The 22,254-nt window shown below is 38.8% G+C and overlaps 1 protein-coding gene across 6 annotated transcripts in view; it reads right to left on the bottom strand.

The window, feature by feature from the left end:
- Positions 1 to 10,363: 10,363 nt before the first annotated feature.
- Positions 10,364 to 22,254, bottom strand: part of SMARCA1 (SNF2 related chromatin remodeling ATPase 1) — a 72,803-nt gene continuing 60,912 nt past the window's right edge. For 2 of the 6 annotated variants that reach the window (XM_070365400.1, XM_070365403.1), the window contains 2 exons: positions 11,912 to 12,053; positions 10,364 to 10,909 (listed from right to left, as the gene is read on the bottom strand). In XM_070365400.1, the coding sequence (XP_070221501.1) occupies positions 11,919 to 12,053 (135 nt within the window). In that variant the 3' untranslated portion in view covers positions 10,364 to 10,909; positions 11,912 to 11,918. The remainder of the gene's footprint in view (positions 10,910 to 11,911; positions 12,054 to 22,254) is intronic. The other 4 variants (XM_070365399.1, XM_070365398.1, XM_070365401.1 and 1 more) reach the window with 3 other exon arrangements.

Genomic DNA, 22,254 nt, shown 5'->3' with positions numbered 1-22,254 from the left:
GAAAAACATGGCAACTTGTAAAACTGCACAAGATAAAATTTGTTATTTAATATAATTTTACAAATAAAAATTACAGGTTCTTAAAATTTTTTGACATGTAAACTTTGACCCAAGGAAACAGACTGATAAAAAATAACATCCACAGATTATAATTTACAAAGCAAATTTTACTATGAAAAATAGTTTATTGATAAAGCAAATCCTTACTGTGAACTTAAAATGAAACTAATGAATCCCAAAGAAAATATTGATACTTTCAGTAGAATAAAAATACAAATGGAAAAAAAAATCGGTACAGTTTAGAAAATCGATTAAGGACTTTAGTTGGCTTAAGGGAATTTGTTTCAATAAGAATTTGCTCAATTTAAAAAAATCTATGTTGGGGTATTAGTTAGGATATAGATACCTATGACAGTCCAGATACCAATGACAACAAAAATCAAAAAGAGTGGCTTAAACAGATGGAAAACTATTTCTCTCTCAAGATACAGTCTGGAAGTGGAAGCACCCAGTGGCTAGTCAGGCAGTTCCACGGTCATCAGGGACCCAGGCTCCTTGTATCCAGCTGCTACACCATCCTTGACATGCCTCCACATCACTCAAGGTGGTTACTCAAACTTCAGCCATAATAGGCACATTCTAACCAGCAGGAAAGAGGAAAAGAGGAAGAAAACCTCTTCTTTTAAGGACACTTTCCAGGAGTTGCGATGTCACTTCTGTTTACATTTCACTGGCCAAACTTTAGTATGCAGCTATACCCAGCCACAAAGGGAACGGGCTAATGAAGTCTTTTAGACAACTGGCAATGTGAACAGCTGAAAATATAGTCTTATTACTAAGCAAGAAGTAAGAGATGTATGTGCTGTGTGTGCTCAGTTGCTAAGTCGTGTCTGACTCTTTGTGACCCTTTGGACTGTAGCCCACCAGTCTTCTCTGTCCATGGGATACTTCAGGCAAGAGTGGCTTGCCATTTCCTCCTCCAGGGTATCTACCCAATCCAAGGACTGAACCAGCATCTCCTGTGTCTCCTGCATTACAGGCAGATTCTTTACCCACTGAGCCATTGCAGAAAGCCCCTTAAGAAATATATAGGGAAGCAATTAGCTTCCTATATGGTGACATATATACATCCTTGTACTCAGAAATGGGGGGTCCAAATGTTCTTGTAGCCAAATAGATAAGGGATCCAAACTAGGGGCTCAAAAAGACTACTAGTTCAAACGGCATAGTAAACAGGCAGGTGCAAAATATCTTGATGCCCTTCATGGACACATCAGGAAGGAAGGTTCTAAGTGATAGACTCTGGACTTTCCACTGAGCTGTGTGCAAGGGGATCCCATGTTATAATTTGGGCTACTCCTAGAGGACTGTTTTTCACACACTAACTATAAATCAGGACACCTCAACAGAAGCTTGTGGTAGATTCTTGTCCACCCACATCTTGTATTTAGACCTTTGGCCACGTAACTTTGCAGCACCTCTTATCAAGAAGTGGAGTCATTTTCAGTATCCTGTAAATTTGGTCCGGCCTTGTGATATGCTTTGACCAGTAGTATCTAGTGTGGAATCCAAGACTGGGCCTCAAGAAAGCCTTCTAAACTCCTGCTCTTTCTTTTGGATCCCTGCCAAGCTGCCATGTGAACAAGCCCCAGCTAACCTACTGGATGATAAAGCTACCCCCATTGCCCAAGCTTACAATCAGTCAATTCCCACAACCAGAGCTATTTAGCCAGTAGCTGACATAGATATGTGAGTGAACAGAGCCAAGACCAAAAGAACCACCCATCTGAGCCCAACCCAAACTGCCAACCGACAGAATTTTGAGTTCAAGGAATGGTTATTTTAAGCCATTAAGTTTTAAGAGTGGCTGGTAGGAAAAGCTAACTGATGCAGTGCCTAACTAAAGTAAAGCTAAACCAAGCTCAGTTACCCTCAAAGCCTGAAGCTAATTCTGAATATTCTCCTTAATGTATTAAGTCCAAATGCCTGCACCCTGGGAGGTACAGCCACTAGTTAGCAGGTCCAGAAGGCTCAGGAATCTTGCCATGTATCTTGCCATGTAGTAGTAGTATATCTTGCCATGCTCCAGCACCTAGCATTGTGGAAGATCTCCACATGAAGAAAATTACAGCATGCAAGTTATTCACACACAGTTTATCTTGCTTTTTTAACCATAAAAGTGAATCTTTTAAAAACACAGTGTGTCCGTATTTAAATTTTAGCAGTAAATGTGCATTTATAATACCATATTAAAGCAACACTTTTTTCTCCTACTATCATGACTGGCAACAGTTGCCATCTCCCAGAAGAGAAGACTCAAAATACTGTGATACTGTCACATCATGGGCCATTGTTCTCAAGGACTCAAGTTCACTGACAAACTGTCTCACCAATAATCACAAAATATGGTAAATAAGAAATCCCACTTAGGTGATATGATTCTCAAGAGAAGTTGTCAGGTTTGCATTCTGTAATGGTATTTCTTGTGACATTTTGTGGTTGTCAGTGTTCCAGCCATATATCAACATTCAATCAACCACAGACTATAGAACCAGACCTGGCTACAGAAACTGGGTATCTAAGCAGTGTCCATATTGGCCTCCAGGGGAAGGGGTTCAAGGCTCCTCTCTGATCCTCTTCCTATCCTCTTACACAAGTCATGGCAGACTGTTCAACTGATGGGTTCAGTTCAGTTCAGTCGCTCAGTCGTGTCCATCTCTTTGTGACACCATGAACCACAGCATGCCAGGCCTCCCTGTCCATCACCAACTTCCAGAGTTTGGTTACCCAAACTCATACCACTGAGTCGGTGATCCCATCTAACCATCTCATCCTCTGTCGTCCCCTTCTCCTCCTGCCCTCAATCTTTCTCAACATTAGGGTCTTTTCAAATGAGTCAGCTCTCTGTATTAGGTGGCCAAAATATTGGAGTTTCAGCTTCAACATCAGTCCCTCCAATGAACACCCAGGACTGATTTCTTTTAGGATGGACTGGTTGGATCTCCTTGGAGTCCAAGGGACTCTCAGGAGTCTTCTCCAACACCACAGTTCAAAAGCATCAATTCTTAAGCACTCAGCTTTCTTTACAGTTCAACTCTCACATCCATACATGACTACTGGAAAAACCACAGCCTTGACTAGACAGACCTTTGTTGACAAAGTAATGTTTCTGCTTTTTAATATGCTGTCTAGTTGGTCATAACTTTCCTTCCAAGGAGTAAGCATCTTTTAATTTCATGGCTGCAGTCACCATCTGCAGTGATTTTGGAGCCCCCCAAAATAAAGTTTGACACTGTTTCCACTGTTTCCCCATCTATTTGCCATGAAGTGATGGGACCGGATGCCGTGATCTTCGTTTTCTGAATGTTGAGCTTTAAGCCAACTTTTTCATTCTCCTCTTTCACTTTCATCAAGAGGCTCTTTAGTTCTTCTTCACTTTCTGCCATAAGGGTGGTGTCATCTGCATACCTGAGGTTATTGATATTTCTCCCGGCAATCTTGATTCCAGCTTGCGCTTCATCCAGCCAAGCATCTCTCATGATGTACTCTGCATATAAGTTAAATAAGCAGGGTGACAATATACAGCCTTGACGTACTCCTTTTCCTATTTGGAACCAGTCTGTTGTTCCATGTCCAGTTCTAACTGTTGCTTCCTGACCTGCATATAGGTTTCTCAAAAGGCAGGTCAGGTGGTCTGGTATTTCCATCTCTTTCAGAATTTTCCACGGTTTGTTGTGATCCACACAGAGTCTTTGGCATAATCAATAAAGCAGAAATAGATGTTTTTCTGGAACTCTCTTGCTTTTTCAGTGATCCAGCGAATGTTGGCAATTTGATCTCTGGTTCCTCTGCCTTTTCTAAAACCAGCTTGAACATCTGGAAGTTCACAGTTCACGTACAACCGATGGGTAAAATTCCTGAACACCTGTTGAACCAGTTTCTAGTGGATGGAGCCTTAGGAATATAAACAATCCCATATGGACAGAAAGACTGTTTTTGGATTCATTCTAACTGGAGCTGGTAGCTGTGAGCTTTTTTCTCACTGGAGTGGCAAATTCTGAAGTTTGATTGTGGCTTACAGGAAATGCTAAGCCATTCACCCTGCTTTAGTTCTGAGTTGCAGGCTGCCTCTACCCTAAGCTGCCTTGTGATGGTTTTTCCAGTAGTCAAGTCCAGCTCAATAGAGTGCTGAACTAGGGTTTGGAGCCAATGTCTCAGTTAACAAAACGTTGCTTTGCATTCTTTTGACACTCTTTTAAGCATATGTATCCTTTGTAGAACAGCAAGAGTGGTAGGGCCAAGGCAAGATAAGTATTCCTGAGTTCCCTAGCCTACTACTGCTGTAATTCCATCCGTTAATAACACCTGGACCTTACCTCCATCCCTAATGCTAACATGGTCTCAGTAGACAGCAGAAATATGTCCTAGAAACTGACATTCAGAGGGCAAGGTCCCACAAAAGAGACTGAAGTTCAGTCCTCAAACTACAGAAGCAGCACTGCTTCTGTAAACCCAAGCTATAATCTCCCATGTGTAATAGGCAGGTGTTGGTATTAGGAGCTAGCCTTGTCCCTGACTGCCAAGTACGGGAGCAGGAATGTCTCGAACACAACCTAGGTCTCCCTATAAGAAGTGTGTGACATTTTTGGCCTATTAGATGGTTAGATCCAAATAATCATATGGCCAACTAGATGGCAGGTCCAGGGGTAAAGAGAAAATGATGAAGAAATGAAATTCTGGTGGTATCATGTGCCTTCTCTTAAGTTTTCTGAGTCCCTTCTCCATGCTATGTTCTCATGTTGACTCTGATTTGGGCATCCTCTAAATTCTAATCTACAAATTTATAGAAAGATAAAAGGATAGAGTAACAAAAAATAACCATTAGTGGTTTGCAAGGTTTGATCAGGAGACAGTATATTCCTTGCAATGGCTTTTCCGATCGGGTATCTTCAGTGAGCATTGGCCAAGTTCCAGTCATGGCTGTGGATTTCAGAGATTTCCAACGTGGGATGCAATCACTGCAGGGAGGTAGAGATCACTAGTACAAGAGAATCCAAGTCTTTACTGCCTGGGGAAGGTAGCCTCTTGCTCTGACTTTGAGAATTGAGGTGGGCTAGACATAGTGGAAGGCCCTCTACCAGGTAGCATGATTATAGGATATTTTAAATGAACTAAAATCTCTTGTCCAGGAGATAATTTGAGCTGTAGGAGTGATGGGAGGCAAACTAGGAAAGATGAAATTAAGAGAAAGAAGAAACATTGAAATCTCAGAAACCAGGATGGATATACATGAAAGGAAAAAAGGACACACCTACAAGGATACACCCAGACTTAATTGTAATCAGCTATCATGAATGGAAAAAGCCACCTATCCAATATATACTGGGAAACAGTAGATGGAATACCATGCAAATATTAACAGAAAATGGGTAAATTATATTTTGGTAATGCTCTTATATGGCCAGTACAAAAACTAAATGGTGTTTCGAGACTTCCAGTTGATTCTACAACAGAGACAAATAAGGTATCAATCCTAACTGATGATGACTGTCACACACCAAATACTTTAGCCAAGATGACACCTTATTTAAATATATTTTCTGTCTCAGATATAGCAAATAGGCTTTAGTGTCTACCACTGAAGGAGATATGTTAGTTCAAAACTGTATTAATGATGGAAGGTAGACAGTTGACAGGTACAGTACTCACCATCACCCTCATAGGTATATGGAGACCCTAAAAAATAGGCCACACAATTCGATAGTCCGACACATGGACAAATCTAGTATCAGATCACAGAAAGATCAGAAATTAACTAAGCATGTCTTGGGGTCAATATGGAAGGCAAGGTTGAAAGTCAAGAGAAAGATATAGCTTGAGCCTGACTTAGAGTGGCCTAAATGAAAGTTCTCCCAGTGGGAAAGCAATGTATTGGGGAAGAACAAAATAATCAGGTCACTAGACAGACCAACAGATGGGAAAAAAAGCCTGTTATGACCAAGTTTCTGTAACGGCTATATGGAACAGCACAGTGAGAAAGGCCAACACTTAGTCCAGTTACCTCCAGTTACAGGGAAGGGGCGCCAACCAGCATGGAGAAAGCTTGAGAGAGACAACAGCTGGATACCCGCTCTGGCCTTACCAAAAATTTGGGAAGCCTTTAACCTCTTCCTGGTAATTCCCAGGACCATAGCTACTGGTGAGATAAAAAAGTCTCATTCATTAATGGAGAGAAATGAGAATCCAATACTTTGTACCAGTGCAAAATATCCTGGGCCAGTCAAGTCACACACTAACTGTCCACAGAGGGTTAGATCTAGGAATCAATGATATAATATCGATCATTACTCTTCTTAAACACCCAACACCTTCTTGTGAAATAACTAAGGGCTAAGAACAGGGAGAAATATCAATAACCTCAGATACACAGATGATGCCACACTTACGGCAGAAAGTGAAGAACTAAAGAGCCTCTTGATGAAATGAAAGAGGAGAGTAAAAAAGTTGGCTTAAACCTCAACATTCAGAAAACTAAGATCATGGCATCTGGTCCCATCACTTCATGGCAAATAAATGGGGAAACAATGGAAACTTTATTTTGGGGGGCTCCAAAATCACTGCAGATGGTGACTGCAGCCATGAAATTAAAAGATGCTTGCTCCTTGGAAGAAAAGCTATGACCAACTTAGACAGCATATTAAAAAGCAGAAACATTACTTTACCAACAAAGGTCCATCTAGTCAAAGCTATGGTTTTTCCAGTAGTCATGTATGGATGTGAGAGTTGAACCATAAAGAAATATGAGCACTGAAGAATTGATGCTTTTGAACTGTGGTGTTGGAGAAGACTCTTGAGAGTCCCTTGGCCTGCAAGGAGATCAAACCTGTCCATCCTAAAGGAAATCAGTCTTGAATATTCATTGGAAGGACTGATGCTGAAGCCCAAACTCCAATACTTTGGCCACCTGATGCGAAGAACTGACTCATTGGAAAAGACCCTGATGCTGGGAAAGATTGAAGGCAGGAGGAGAAGGGGACAACAGAGGATGAGATGGTTGGATGGCATCACCGACTTGATGGACATGAGTTTGAGTAGGCTTTGGGAGTTGGTGACGGACATGGAAGCCTGGCATGCTAAAGTCCATGGGGTCGCAAAGAGTCAGACACAACTAAGTGACTGAACTGAAGAAGAGCTACACATACAAGGGGTTTTAACTTGGATTTCCTCGGAAGCAGACCCTGAGACAAAGATTCTAACGCAAGCAGTTTCTTTATGAGTTGGCCCCAGGAAACAGTCAAAAAGGAGCGAGGAAGTGAGAGAGGGAAATGAAAGCAGTCAGTATGGAGTTTGTTATCAACACAGCCACAACTGTGGCCGACTGGAGCTTCATGCCATTGGTAAACTCTGGGGAACAACTTTGTTTGAGATTTGGCAACTGGAGGATTTAAAAAAAAACACCTGGAGAAAAAGCATGCAGACCCTAGTCTCATCACTGACACCGGCCCAGTAATCTGAACAAGGTGCACAGCACCATAATGGACCACAGTGGAGAGCTTTGCCAATAATTGGGAAATAATAGCACTTTATTTGGGTGACAGTAGATACTACAGTTTCACCAGTTAGGTTTTCAAGCCAAACACCCAGCGACTAAGCTGCAAAGATTCTAGTTCAGTAACTTCTCTTAACTAGGTCTCACATAATGGACCTAATTTGGGGGCATTCTTCATGGGAGAATGTGTAATCTGACAAGAACCCGGGTTTTCCAGACAGCATAAGCACTTGTAGGCTGGGGAGCCAGAAGGAATTGTGTGATAAAGACTGAGAGACAAGCGACTATGATGCAAATGAGAGACTGCTGAGCTTTCTATCTTTTTGTGATTTTAGAATATCCAACAGATCAAGATAGATGCTTTACAAAGGCCTCTGCAGAAGCCTGGGGGTTACTGGGAAACCAGAGTCCCTGGTTCCCTCCTTGCACATTCTCTAAACAAGCAATCAGGTTAGGTCAGATTCCAATACCATCTATTAGACCACTTTTACTGGTGGGCTGGAGCACTATGCATCTGTCAAATTGCATTCATGGATACAGCACTCTTCCACGGCTTCTGGCCTCTGAGCAGCTGACACAGTAGCTAACTATCCTGTTCTTCCAATCCAACACGGCAGTCAGGTCCAGGGTTACTACCCCATCAGCCCAGGCCTCTGGTATGAAACAGGATTTATTTGTTGGGACTTTTAACTTTTCTACGACATTTCTACTAAATTTTCTGTGGGAAATTGACAATCAGAGGGGTTTCCTATGGAGACTTGGGGCATTCTGCATTCCCAACATCATATGGTTTGGACCATGCTATCATCTGCTTGTTCACTGTGTGGACCTCCTTGGTAGGCTACATTCACCAGTGATGCTGCACATAATCTAGGAGAGCTGAATTTCCCATCTCTTGGGTCCAAGAAAGAGCCATATGGCCAGGAAAATGGTCCCATGAAAAAGCGTGGAAGAACTTACCTGCAGATTTTCTCTCCTAAAGTAGATACCACATACAGCTTAGTCATTAACCCCTTTGGGTTAACAGAAAAAGAACAAGAAGTAGAGATTGTTACATGTCCATGAAAGAAGTTCAAAGATCCTAATTGTACCTGCTCCCACCCTCCACCTTCATTTCTCCGCAAGAAATGCTGAACTGATTGATCAGAGTCCAAGACCCTAATTGGGATGTTTTTCAGTGCACAGAACTTGTGGGTATTAATAAGACCCTCTAATGTATAATTTTCTCCATCTCAGATGACTGGAACTTTTAATTTCATTGGAGTGGAAAATTCTGAGATTTTATTTTGGATCTAAGAGCTCTGGATTTAAGTTTGGAGCAAAGCACCAGCTAGTGAAGTATGACTTTGCTTACCTTTGCCTCTTTTGTGAACCTTACAGTAAGGGTGGTTAAGCCAAGGATAGATTTGGATATCTCTGGGTCCCTTGACCTAACATCATTGTAAACTCATCTCTTAATAGCAACCCAGTTTCATCCAACCTCCAACAGAGTACAAGTCTCCTAATAGTGGAAACAGTAAAAAGAATCCAATCAGGAGCACGGCAGTAAGAAATATGAAATCTGGACAATGAACAAAGACTTGGAAGAGTCCAGCAGACGATGGGTTGTCATTCTAGAAGATCTATTCCTATGTTGCAGAACCCCAATGACAATGAGGATGTGAAAGATGCTGACTTGTACCAAGCTTTGCCAGTGGTACACTAAACAGAGTCGCAGAGGAAATGCAAAAAGATCTTGGGTCAGGAAGAGAGCAACTCTTTTGTCGTCCAAATTTTGTTTTAATAACAAACACCACCATCCCACATGCCCAGCTTTACTTAACTGCTATGCGTTTCACACTAGGTTCTGATCCATTTTCCCTGTTCCCTCATAACCTGACCTTGACTCTGATTAATCACACACTAACAGTTTCGTGTGACAGCCCCTGTGGCGGAGGCAGTAATGTAAGGCGTTCCATTTGTTCTCCTACATTTGCCAGTCCTCTGGCACATACACAAGACCATGTGACTAGTTTTGGACAATGAAATATAAATGGGTGTGACATCTGTCACTTCTGGACTGAGGCAATAAACAGCCTATATGTGATTCTCCAGACTCCTGTTCTCCTACGGCGGCAGCTGAATAACCCACATGTCCTAGATGGTGCAGATACGAAACAAGGGAGCCTCAGTCAGACTGGAGCCTGGAGTGACTGTGTGGAGCCGATCTCCTCCCATCTCACATCTCACTGGCCTGTGTGGGATCTGTGGTGTGGGAAAGATAGAAGCTCTTAGTATATAAAAACTCGGATACTCTGTCTTGTGAACTGAGCATACTTGCATTCCTATGGAAGACCTCCCCCTTTCTTTTGCATGCATGCTGCTTATTTCATACTCGCAACTGAGTTGTTAATAAATCTACGTGTTATACCCAGACTCCCCTGAACTGGCTGTATGTGATAAAAGATCAGGCACAAGTCAGCAAACAAAGCTTTAACTTTCAACCAAATACATAGTTGTGAACAATACAATTCAGTAAACACAACTATTTTCTACTGCACAAAACACAGGAAATAATTAAATTTCTTATAGACATTTCTTTATTATACTTTCCCACTTGAATATTTAGAGAATAATTTAAATGTAATGCATACTGACAGCAAGCACAGTATCAAATATTAGTTTTTTAATAATTTTCTGTTCTCACCCTTTATTCCTTTAGGAAAAAAATATTTAGATGACCTCAAAGAAACAATTATTATGCTAATCACAGTATGCAGTAACACGTACAAGCCCATAATCAATAGAAAAGAAAGCAACAAAGAAGTGAAAAAGTCTTTCTCCTCAAATCATTTTAATTCATTTTTCCACAGCCATATAAATTTAAAGTATGAAACAACAATAATACAGCTATAGAATCTAGGTTCTCTTTCAAAGCAGCGGCATATAAAACATAGAAAAGCTAAAACCTCAGCACAAGCTTCAAAAGAACAAGGACTGAGAGGATTTAGATGAAGACATGAAATACACAAAATACAGTACACAAAAATACTAGAATGCATAAAATATAAAGCTACACATTTCAGGTAGAAAGCATTGTAAAATATATAAAATATGCAAGAAATCAAAACCAAATTGATTTTTCTTAGAGTACCATGAATACACTGGAACTGGCAATTAGCATTTGAAGATGGGAACAAGAAAATAGCAGTTTCCCATTTAAAACTTTATTTCTAGGCTTTAGGATTTCACCTTCTTGACATCCTTCTTTCCAGAGCTCTCAGTAGCTGACTCTGCTTTTCTTTTCTGTGACTAAAATGGAAACAGATTTAATGTTCTGCTCCAATATGCACATTTTTAAATGGCCCAACAATGTTAAATCTAGGATGTAAATGCATCAAAAAAAAATTTTAACATGAATATTCACTTAAATGTTATACTCACAGTTAATGTTCTATATAGCCCAACAAACTATATAACCCAATGTAAAATAACCTCCAAACATGTTTTCTTGTTAAGAAAAGACATAAAATACCCATCAAAAATAGTCATCAAGTTTCTACTTACACATGGTACCAAAAATGTATGCTTAAAGAACTACTTAATACTTAAAGTTTTCTGGGAAAAATGTTATTTATGAGTGTATTACTTTTGAAATGTTATGATAGATGCTAAAATATCATATTTCATATATTCTATGATGCACACTTGTTTCCCACTTTAGCATCTCTGAAATCAGGATGCATCCTAGAATTGATGACAAATCAGAGTTACTTGGCAGCAGTTTTTCTTAGTAGCACATAAAATAATGCTTTGTCTTACAATAGAAGGCATCTTAGACTTGATGAAATATGGTAGTTTACTTAACCACACTCAAATAATATGTTAAAGAGTACTTGAAATTGTAACTGTACAAGGCAACCTGACTGAGTTAAAATCATCTTACTATGAACAGTTAACTTATTACCAAGTAAATCAAGTAAAGCTTTGCTGTCTCCTCAAAGTTCTTATTTGTATTCATAGTTCCACAAAGATCAGAAAACTTCTTTGATCAAATCAGAACTCTCAGTTTCAACCTCAGCCCCACCCCACCCCACCCCTCTTCTACTCCCCATGACAACTCCAGTCTCAGTTCAGAGGGTTTTACTTGCATTATACTTCTGCTTAAAAGTTATGAGAAATTTTTAAAAATACTGAGCCCTGTTACTAGGGAGTTCCTAACCATATACGCTACAAACAGATAGGAAACACGTGGTTGTAGTGTAATTCTTTTTCTGTCAAAAACAAATCAGCATTTCATAAAAACCAGTCTTTATAATAGGTATCACTATAGCATTAAACATAATATAGGCATTTTAATTATGTAAAAAAAATGGGATCTACCTAAAAGTTAGGAAAATGCTGAAAATTTTACCATTGGAGTTTTAGTTGCCCGTTTCTTCTTTTCTGCTCTCTCTCTTTCCTCAATTTCCATATTTTCTTTCTCAATCAATGAAATCAGAGTATTACAGCGTCTCTGGAATTCCTGAACCAAATAAAGAAGACTTTTAATTTCTGCAACCCAGGTAAAACCTTCAAAAAGTGGTAATTCTTCGATTCTATCACTTCTGTGATAGAGAATTTTCTAAGCTGGTATTCTTCAGAACAATATTCATACAGGCAATATTCCACTAAATATATGATAAGTGGATAAATATCATTCAGTGGGACAATAAGTAAACTGTGGTACATCCATATCATGAAATACTGCTCAGCAGTAAAAAGGAAAGAACTATGGGTATATGTAGAAACCTAAATGAACCCTATCTGAGTGAAAAAAAGCCAATCTCAAAAGGTTACATAGCACAGTGTTCCATTTATATAACATTATTAAATGACAGAAGTTTAGAAATGGAGAACATGTCAACTGTTACCAGGGACTAGAAAAAGGGGGTGAGGGGGTGTGACTTTAAAGAGCCAGCATGAGTAAGTCTTCTGGTGGTGCTAGTTACATGTACCTATGTGTGATCAAATTGTATTGAACTACACACTCATGAGGAGGGCACGGCAACCCACTTCAGTATTCTTTCCTGGAGAATCCCATGAACAGAGGAGCCTGGCAGGCTACAGTCCATGGGGTCACAAAGAGTCGGACATGACTGAAGCAACTTAGCACACACATACACACTCATGCACGCACACACTCATGAGCACACACATCCACACACAAACATGAGTTCATCTATAACCAATGAAATCTGAATAAGCTCTTTGGATTGTACTAATGTCCATTTTCTGATGGTGACACTGTCCTGTGTTTATGGAAGATGTTGCCATCTGGGAAAACTTGATGAAGGGTGCATGGGCCCTCCCTGGACATTTCTTCACAGCTTCCTGTGAATCTATAAATATTTCAAAACAAAAAGTTAACAAAAATCACATTAAAAAAATAAGGGGATGTCCTCTTGTCAAAGTACGACTTGGAAGTACTCAGCTTACAAAAGTCAGATTTCTTTTCTACAGGGATGCTCAGAGCCTTTAAAGTTCTAATAAGCACTGTCAACCACTAGGGTAGGAGATGGAGAAAGCAAGCAATTCCCAAAGCCATTCAACCAGCAGAAGTCTCTTCTCAAAGGATACCTCGTGGGATCAGAGTTCTGAGGAAACACTACTGCAGTTGTTAATTCAAAGCAAACAATAGCTGGAAAGATTCCACATTAATCTTGCCACTACCTATATTTCACTGCCAGCAAATCAATGCATCCAAACTATCAACAGCTTTTATGAACGTATGGTGGGCGTTAAATATATGATTCATTAATATGGACACTCATATACATTAACCTTGTACATTTTGCTGTATTTTAAAGGTAAATAATGGCTTAATATCAAAGGATAAATAACATTTAAAACGGTTTCTTTTTGCATAAGCAAAAATATCTGATAAGATATAAAATAGCTAAATGCTCAAATAAAAATGTGGATTTATTAACAATTGAGCTGCTAAGTCACTTCAGTCGTGTCCGACTCTGTGTGACCCCATAGACTGCAGCCCACCAGGCCCTGCTGTCCCTGGGATTCTCCAGGCAAGAACACTGGAGTGGGTTGCCATTTCCTTGTCCAATGCGTGAAAGTGAAAAGTAAAAGGGAAGTTGCTCAGTCGCGACCCCATGGACTGCAGCCCACCAGGCTCCTCCATCCATGGGATTTTCCAGGCAAGAGTACTGGAGTGGGGTGCCATTGCCTTCTCCTAACAATTGAGAACTCCAACCAAAAAGTGGTCAAAGTACAAGAATAGAAAACAAAATAATTTTAAGTGTCCAAATATTAAAAACTTTTTTTCACTCAAAGACATGCGAAGTAAAACAATGATATATATTTACCAAATCAGCAAAGACATGTTCATGTGCGTGTGATACGTGCATCCAGTGTTGGCAGTAAGATACTGAAATGGAAGTTCTCATTCACTGATGATGGGATGCCACTGTGAAAAAACTGTGTCCTCCCCAAATCTGTAAGTTGAAGCCTTAACACCCTCACAACGTGATTGCGTTTGGAGAGAGGGCCTTTAAAAGGAGGTAATTAAGGTTAACCAAAGGAAGAAGACACCATCTACAAGCCAGGGAGAAAGGCCTCACCAGAAACCAACCCGCCTGGAGCCAAACCCATGAGAAATTGTCACCTCATGTGGGTAGGGTGTTATGGCAGCCCAAGCAGACTAAAATACTATCTTTCTAGAAAGAAAATTGGGAATATCAATGATGTATCCTAAAAATTTCATATTCTTTGAATGAACAATTCCACTTCTAGATGCTTAATGTAAGGAAATAAATGTACACAAAGATTTACAAAAAATATGTAGAGCAGTGTGCTTTTTAGCAGTGGAGAAGGCAATGGCACCCCACTCCAGTACTCTTGCCTGGAAAATCACATGGAAGGAGGAGCCTGGTAGGCTACAGTCCATGCTAAGGGTTGGACACAACTGAGCGACTTCACTTTCACTTTTCACTTTCATGCATTGGAGAAGGAAATGGCAACCCACTCCAGTGTTCTTGCCTGGAGAATCCCAGGGACGGGGGAGCCTGGTGGGCTGCCGTCTATGGGGTCGCACAGAGTAGGACACGACTGAAGTGACTTAGCAGCAGCAGCAGCTTTTTAGCAGAGAAATACTGGGAACTAAATTTTTGCTAATTTGGAAATTATGATATACATATAAATACATCTTACTATATATACACATACACAATAGAAATAGCTGACAGAGAACTATGTGCAGAGTTACTGGTAGTTAATAGCAGCTATTTCTGAATATAGAACCAATGGGAACTTTTATTTTCTTCTTTATACTAGCATGTATTTTCTAAATTTTTTTGTAATGAATATTGCAATCTGTAACATTTTTAAGAAGTGGCAAATTTTTTAAATACAGTTTTATCTTTCCAAATAAAAGCTAGAAAAATGGCACACAGAAATATTATCAATTATCCAAGCATTTTCTACTCTGTAAAATTCAAGCCCAAAAGAAGGCAGAAAACCAAAGACAGTCTAGCCAGAAAAAAATCCTTCATTAACAAATTATTGTTTAACTATTAAAAATAACCATCTTCAATTACTCAAGGTTAAATAATTTAGGAAAAGTAACATTGGAATTTTCCTTACTTACCAAAACAATAGCAGTATCTTTAATATGCAGACCAAACACTCTTCATAGCTTCATTCAATACCACACATACAAATTAAACAGCATGTTATTCAATTTATCTATTATAGAAAGGGCTAAGTTGACCCTGATGAGATTTGATTGTTGGTTTCTAGGGAGACTAGATAGAGTCTTTATGTGAAGCTGATTCTTGAATCATTAAGCTATACCCTCTGGCTATTATTATTCTCAATAAGTAATAGTTGCCTGTGACTGCAGATATCTTTAGATACATATTCATGGTTCATATGGGTGGTTCAGGAAAAAACTAATACTTTTGAGACAGTTTCATATGCAGGTAAGTAGAATATCTCAAGATGATTATAAATAGACTCTACAATAAGTTCTTACCTTCATTCCTTTTAACCTGTCACTAACTACAGACAGAAAAATAATCTCTCTGGAGAAAGGCATCAAGGAATGAGTGAGTCTGGATGCTACCTTCCTAGTGTAGGTAATGCCACTTCCTCTAAAGATACCAACCCCATCTTTTATTCACATGCTTAAAGACTGCCTAACTAAGCAGATGGTATCATAAACAGAACACTAGCTAACACCAGAAATTTCTACAAAGAAAGTGGCCAGATTACCAATAAAACAGTGATTCACTTTTTGAATAACTAAATGACAACAAAATGATTCTGAGAAATTTTATGATGTCTAAAGCAATTTTATCTTATATAATTTCTTCTTTCACATACATGTTCCCCCTAGATTCTTGTACCTTTTTATCTTCCTATTTTCCTTGGGGTTACAGGGAGTGGTTCACATGGTCTCGAACTGTTTTCACAGTTCTGTGGTCTAATTATCTTTTTCTTTCACAATTTCCCCATGCTGGATTTAGGAATGAAATTGAAGGGAGAAAAACACAACACAAGATGAAGACAGGAGACACAAAAACAAGAAAAACAACAGAAGAACATAGGAAAATGACAAATGGAAAACTGTTGTGCAGTGTTAATAGCTGTAGCCAAAGGGAAAAAAAAAAGCACTTTGTGTTCACACATGCTCAGGAAATGCTAGGTTTTTAAAAGGTTAAACAAATTTTGTCATGGCAGGATTTCACAGAGCTCTTAGCAGTCTAATGTAGATTGCAAGGGGAAAGGGCAGGCTTCGAAACCTTGTTTTGCATACTGTATATTTGCAAATCCTGGAACAATGCTTGGTAGAAACCAACTTGGGAAATGCTGTGCAGGTAAGAGTGATGGAGAAGACTAAGTTTGAATCAAAATACAAAGAACCTAGAAGCTAAAAACAAAGAACTAAGCAATTTTACTTAATTCAGTTGACAAAAGGATCTCACTGATGATTTTTAAGCAGGAGGAGTCATGTAATCAAAGGTATATTGTGTACTCTGAAATCTTCCCCTGATACAGAGTCTCAATAGGGGGAGCTCATAAAATTACAGACTCTCAAGATTGAAAAGGACCTTTAGGGTTCAGGATGGGGAACACACGTATACCTGTGGCGGATTCATTTTGATATTTGGCAAAACTAATACAATTATGTAAAGCTTAAAAATAAAATAAAATTAGAAAAAAAAATAAAAAAATAAAAATCACTCAAGTTGATGCTGAATCTCTTCTACTATGTCCTTGCTAATTAGCTGTCCAGCCTGTCTGAATTCTTCCAATGATGGAGTACTCATTACCTCACAAGACTGCCTAGCCCACCTCTGAATAAGTTTAAAATATTCCCTTATGCAAAGCTACAATGTGCTACCTTATCATTTCCAACAATTGGTTCTAGATCTAACCTTTGTAGTCAGATTGAACAAGCTGATTCTCTCTTCTGTACGACAATCTTTCAAATATTACAAGGCAGCTCTCATGCCTCCATCACAATCACCACAGTCACCACCAGACCTGCCAAACATCTCTCCTTTAGGCTCAATAGGCTCCCCTTTACCCATCCTTCATTTAACATGTTTCCTGAAGGACTGTATAATGCTTATGTCTACCTTGGTTATATTATTTCTTTCCTTCAAGTTTTCTTACATATTCTTTAAATCAGGGATCAGCACCTCTTTTCTGCGAAGAGCCAAACAGTAAATACTGTCGGCTCCGCAGACCACATGGTCTCTGTCACAACTACTCAGCTTTGCCACTGCAGCATGAAGGCGTGTGGCTGGGTTCCAACAAAACTGTACAGACACTAAAATCTGAACTTTGCATAATTTTCACATGTCACAAAATAGCCTTCTTTTGATTTTCTTTCAACCATTTGAAAATGTAAAAATCATTCTTGGCTTGCAGGCTGTACAAAAACAGGTAAAGGGCTGTAGTTTGCCAACCCCTGGTTTAAACTAGACTTTAGATTGACTTTAAGCAAACTGTCTGCCTTGGTTTTCCATGTCTTTTTAATGGTTTATGATTCTGTTCAATGCAAAATCACCCAAGTCCCAACTTTTGAGTACTAGGACATGGATCTCTACCTTTATTTAATAAATGATGGGATGTTTTCAGTAAGTGGCGCTGCCCTGTACTGTGTGGTGAATATCAATCATGCCAGGCACCAAGTTCAAACATCCTTTGCCCCAATACTCAGCTTCAAAGCATCAATTCAAAAGGCACAGAAAGCATCAGTAGACTTGAAGTGACTTATTGAAAGAGATTAAAGAGACTCCACATTACATTTCCTATGTACTAAAATCCTAGACACTAAGCCTGCCTAAGTCTGAATGACAGAAGGTCGGTGCCCGCTATTGGTTCAAAGTCAAAAGCAGGTGAATGAGCAGAAGCAAAAAAAATAAATAAATTGCACTCCACATTGGTGCCTCAAAATTTGTAGGTAGTTCTATAAAGTCAGAATTTTCTTCTATAGTTCTTAGTAAAACAAAACTGGGAGGTTTTTTCTCCTTTGCTGTTTTGTAAACTCCCTGTACTTTACCTTCAGAATCAACACCTTCAACTATATATTCTGTGGTATATTTCCCAGGTTCTTTGTCACCTTGGAACCCCTCTCATACTAACAAAAAGCAATGGCATTCTATGCCAGAATCTCAGGGCCCAAGCACACTGGCCATTAGATGGGAGTTATATATTCTAATAATAATAGTATAAAAATATCTTGTATTTCTTAAGCAAGTATCAAATGTTATGACAGTTTTACCTAATTGCTGCTACTTAAACATCATTATTTGTACAATGTCACGTCACTTCCTCACAGGATAGCTGATGCTGCTATGTAGTCGCTAAGTCAGGCCTGACTCTTTGCAACCCTATGGACTGTAGCCCGCCAGACTCCTCTGCCCATGGGATTTCCCAGGCAAGAATACTGAAGTGGGTTGCCAGGATAGCACATAAGCATAAATACGTAAAACAAACTCCTGTTAGTGCATGTATCGTATTTCAGATTGTTAGAACAATTCAGTCTTAAATCAAACACTACAGTTACTAATAAAACACATGATGTTTACAACTGGCTATTCAAACCAAAGCTTCAGGGGTTATAGCCAACTAAAGTCCATCATTAGAGAAAGGGAGATGAAAAGAAAATAAAGGAAGAGGAAAAAAGAACTCAAACCCATTGCTACATTTCTTCACATTCTATCCAAATGTGATCCAATGATAGGGTCTATGAGACAGAAGCCAACTGAAGAACCAAAGTTCCATGCTCATTTATTCACTGAATGCCCACTTTGTGCGAAGTGTTATGCTGGTACCTTTAGATGTAACCATTTGCTCTTGAAGGTTAAGACAGCAGTAATAAAAAATGACTCTGGGGCAGATGGTGATATATTAGCCAAGGCGGGGGTTGGGGGAAAAGAGGAGGAACAGAGAAGAGACAGAGATAGAAATTTGGGAATTATCAGCCTATATGGGAGTTGAGGTAGACATTTGCCCATTTCCACAGAGCAGTATTTCTATACAGTGAATCTGACCATGTCACCGCCCTCTTAAAATCTTTCAATGACTCCCCATTTCCTATGGAATAGTGATCAAAGTTCAACAGGGCCCCTGGTCATTTGGCTGCCAGCTCTTTCCTCATCTTCCGGGACTTTCCTATTCACACCCCAGCACACCAACCTACTTGCAGTTTGTGAATATGCTGTGCTTGTTTCTACCTTTGCACATGCCATTTCCATAGTCCCAGGGCCAATTCCTTCCTGGTCTTTCAAGGCTCATTTCCAAGACAGACCTCTTCTGTGAAGCCGTTCCTCTGACCTAACCCTTAAGGCAAAGTTAAGCACAACTCCTCCTGTACACACCTCTATATAGGATCTTTTGGAAAATTAAGGCTGAAGAGGACATTTTAGTCTTTCAAGCACATGGAGAAATAATACAGAGCTATAAGCATAAAAGAGTTGGACTGTGAAGAAAGCTGAGCACTGAAGAATTGATGCTTTTGAACTGTGGTGTTGGAGAAGACTCTTGAGAGTCCCTTGGACTGCAAGGAGATCCAACCAGTCCATTCTGAAGGAGATCAGCCCTGGGATTTCTTTGGAAGGAATGATGCTAAAGCTGAAACTCCAGTACTTTGGCCACCTCATGCGAAGAGGAAAAGACCTCTTTGGAAAAGGTCTTCCACCTCATTGGAAAAGACCCTGATGCTGGGAGGGATTGGGGGCAGGAGGAGAAGGGAACGACAGAGGATGAGATGGCTGGATGGCATCACCAACTCGATGGACGTGAGTCTGAGTGAACTCCGGGAGTTGGTGATGGACAGGGAGGCCTGGACATGAATCGCCTGCTGCGATTCATGGGGTCGCAAAGAGTCGGACAGGACTGAGTGACTGAACTAAACTGAACTGATAAGCATAAATATATTTTAACAATTCTATAGTCAAGAACTCATCAATAATTTTATATTTTACCAATTTTTTGAATAATGTATTAATTCATATCCTCACATTTCATTAAGAAAGTAATGCTCTAAGATACCAATATTAGCTGTTATCACACAATTTAAGTACTAGTACATAAAATGAAAAATCATGAGTGGCCTTCCTTATAAAATTTCCTAGGCTACACTGCATAAGCAACAAACAAAAGTGTCATTGTGACCACAGAATAGCTTGGAAATTTTTTAACTTGACTTCTGTTTTTCTAAAGTATCTATAAAGAAAATTCTTCTCTGACTGGACAGATAATTTATCAAATATCCTGTGCTGAACTAATAACTTAATTAATGTTTACTATCACAGATAAACCTACAAAAAGGGAAGCAAGCTCATAAAAAGCTATAGCAATATTTTCTAAAAAGTCTTTTTTCTCCTACAACTCTAATGAGGAATGCCATGTTCTTAATTTTAAATAAGGAACACTTTCATTAATAATAAAGCTGTGATTTGAAAACAAACAGCAATAACATGAAATTTTTATTACATTGTACAACAGTGTGTAATTCTCTGAAATACTACCTAAAAAATTCATTTGAACTACCACAAAAGGCGAGGCAATTGTAATCACGAATTATTAATACTTTCATTCAACTCTAAGGTCCATGGCCACAGGATATGCACACAGAGCTTCTTGAGAGTCTAAGAGAGGAAAGAAAAAACTCCCTAGAGTCTAAAAATTAAGAGTATTTTTTGGCTAAAATGAAGAGTCAGAGAAACCTTGCCAAGGAAGTATAGTCGCTATATCAAGAAATGTTCTTTATTTCAGAGAGCCAAATTCTGCTTTTTATCCTTTGAGTACTTCAAAGAACTTAAGAAGGAGCAAGGACTTACTGATTAAACTCTGGATACTTTCAATATGTCCTTTCCAGTAAACTGACTAATGTGCTAGATCTTTCAGACTTCTCAGATTCTTTTCAAATATCCCAGTCATATCAGTCTGTCACTAAATGAATGAAGATAGTGCCCTGAAATTCATTCAGTAAAAGGAATTAATGAGCTACTGTTGATAAAGGGATTGGCAACCTTATAATATAAAAGGTACTATACAAAGTATTATCTTTTCTTCTTATAGTCATCCGGCAAAGATACTTTTAATTCTGATAGTTTTAAATGTCCTAAGACTAAGACCTCACTATAATACATTTTTTTTCTTAGAAGGAAAATGGTAGAGCAATTCATATGCTCTGAGCTTAAAAATCTAAATTGATCATATCCTTCCTACTTGTTTATGTAGTTCAATAGAGACTGATTACTTACTTAAAGACCACACAATTTCTCAGAGAAAGAAATCACAATCTTTTTAGCACAGAGAAATGGAACTAAAACTCATTTTCTCTTTTGTATAGCCAGCATTTTTAAATGGAAAAGAGCCTCAAAGAAATTTTCAACCTTTAGCTGAAGGCTTTCAAAATGTGGCATATTCAGAAGTGAAGGTTCATGCCTTTAAGCATTTTAAGACTGTTAGTTAAGTCAGAAGCCATGAATTCAGTAGTTTGAGATCTCTGAATAAAATATAACTACCAAAGTTTCTATTTTTTTCTAAGTATTTCACACTATTTATTGGTGTCTCTGGGAAAGTCATCTTTAAGCAAGACTGTTTTTAAAGACAGCTTCTTTAGTAAGCTAAGTTTAAGGTTTAATCATTAATAAAATGTTAATTTGAACACAGTGACACACTCACATAATGAATCAAGTTATATCCTCTGTATTTTGGGGTTTTTTAACGAAGCAAATTATTTTAATTTTGGAAATCACAACTGCCTCCTTCAAGGGGGAAGTTTCACTTCCTAGATTGTGAATGATCCACTATACAAGACCAATTGTTTAAAATGAGGGGAAAAGAGATCATCTAGAAATAACAGTAATCCATTTTTTAATTCCCTAATGATTTATATTATCATGAAACATTCTAAAAAGATGGTCTACATAGTCTAAATCCAGAAACATAAAAATTACCCATTAACTAGGAAGGAAAGGATATAGTGGAAAACGTAACAAAAACTCTGGATTAAAATATTTACTATGAAATAAGCTACTATGTGTTTTTAAAGATTCTTTAGAAATCATAAATTCCACCTTCCAGAACATAATTAAGGACAGAATTGTCTTCGTTTTTAAGACAAAAGTTTCATTTTTCAGTCACGTATGTAGTTAATATCTACTCTTTGAAAAACATACATTAAAGATTTAAACCTCTTGGTAAAG

Source organism: Bos mutus, chromosome X (genome assembly GCF_027580195.1).
Source record: "Bos mutus isolate GX-2022 chromosome X, NWIPB_WYAK_1.1, whole genome shotgun sequence".
NCBI lineage: Eukaryota > Metazoa > Chordata > Mammalia > Artiodactyla > Bovidae > Bos > Bos mutus.
The sequence above is the reverse complement of the archived record's forward strand: the minus strand, read 5'-3'. Positions and strand labels throughout refer to the sequence as shown.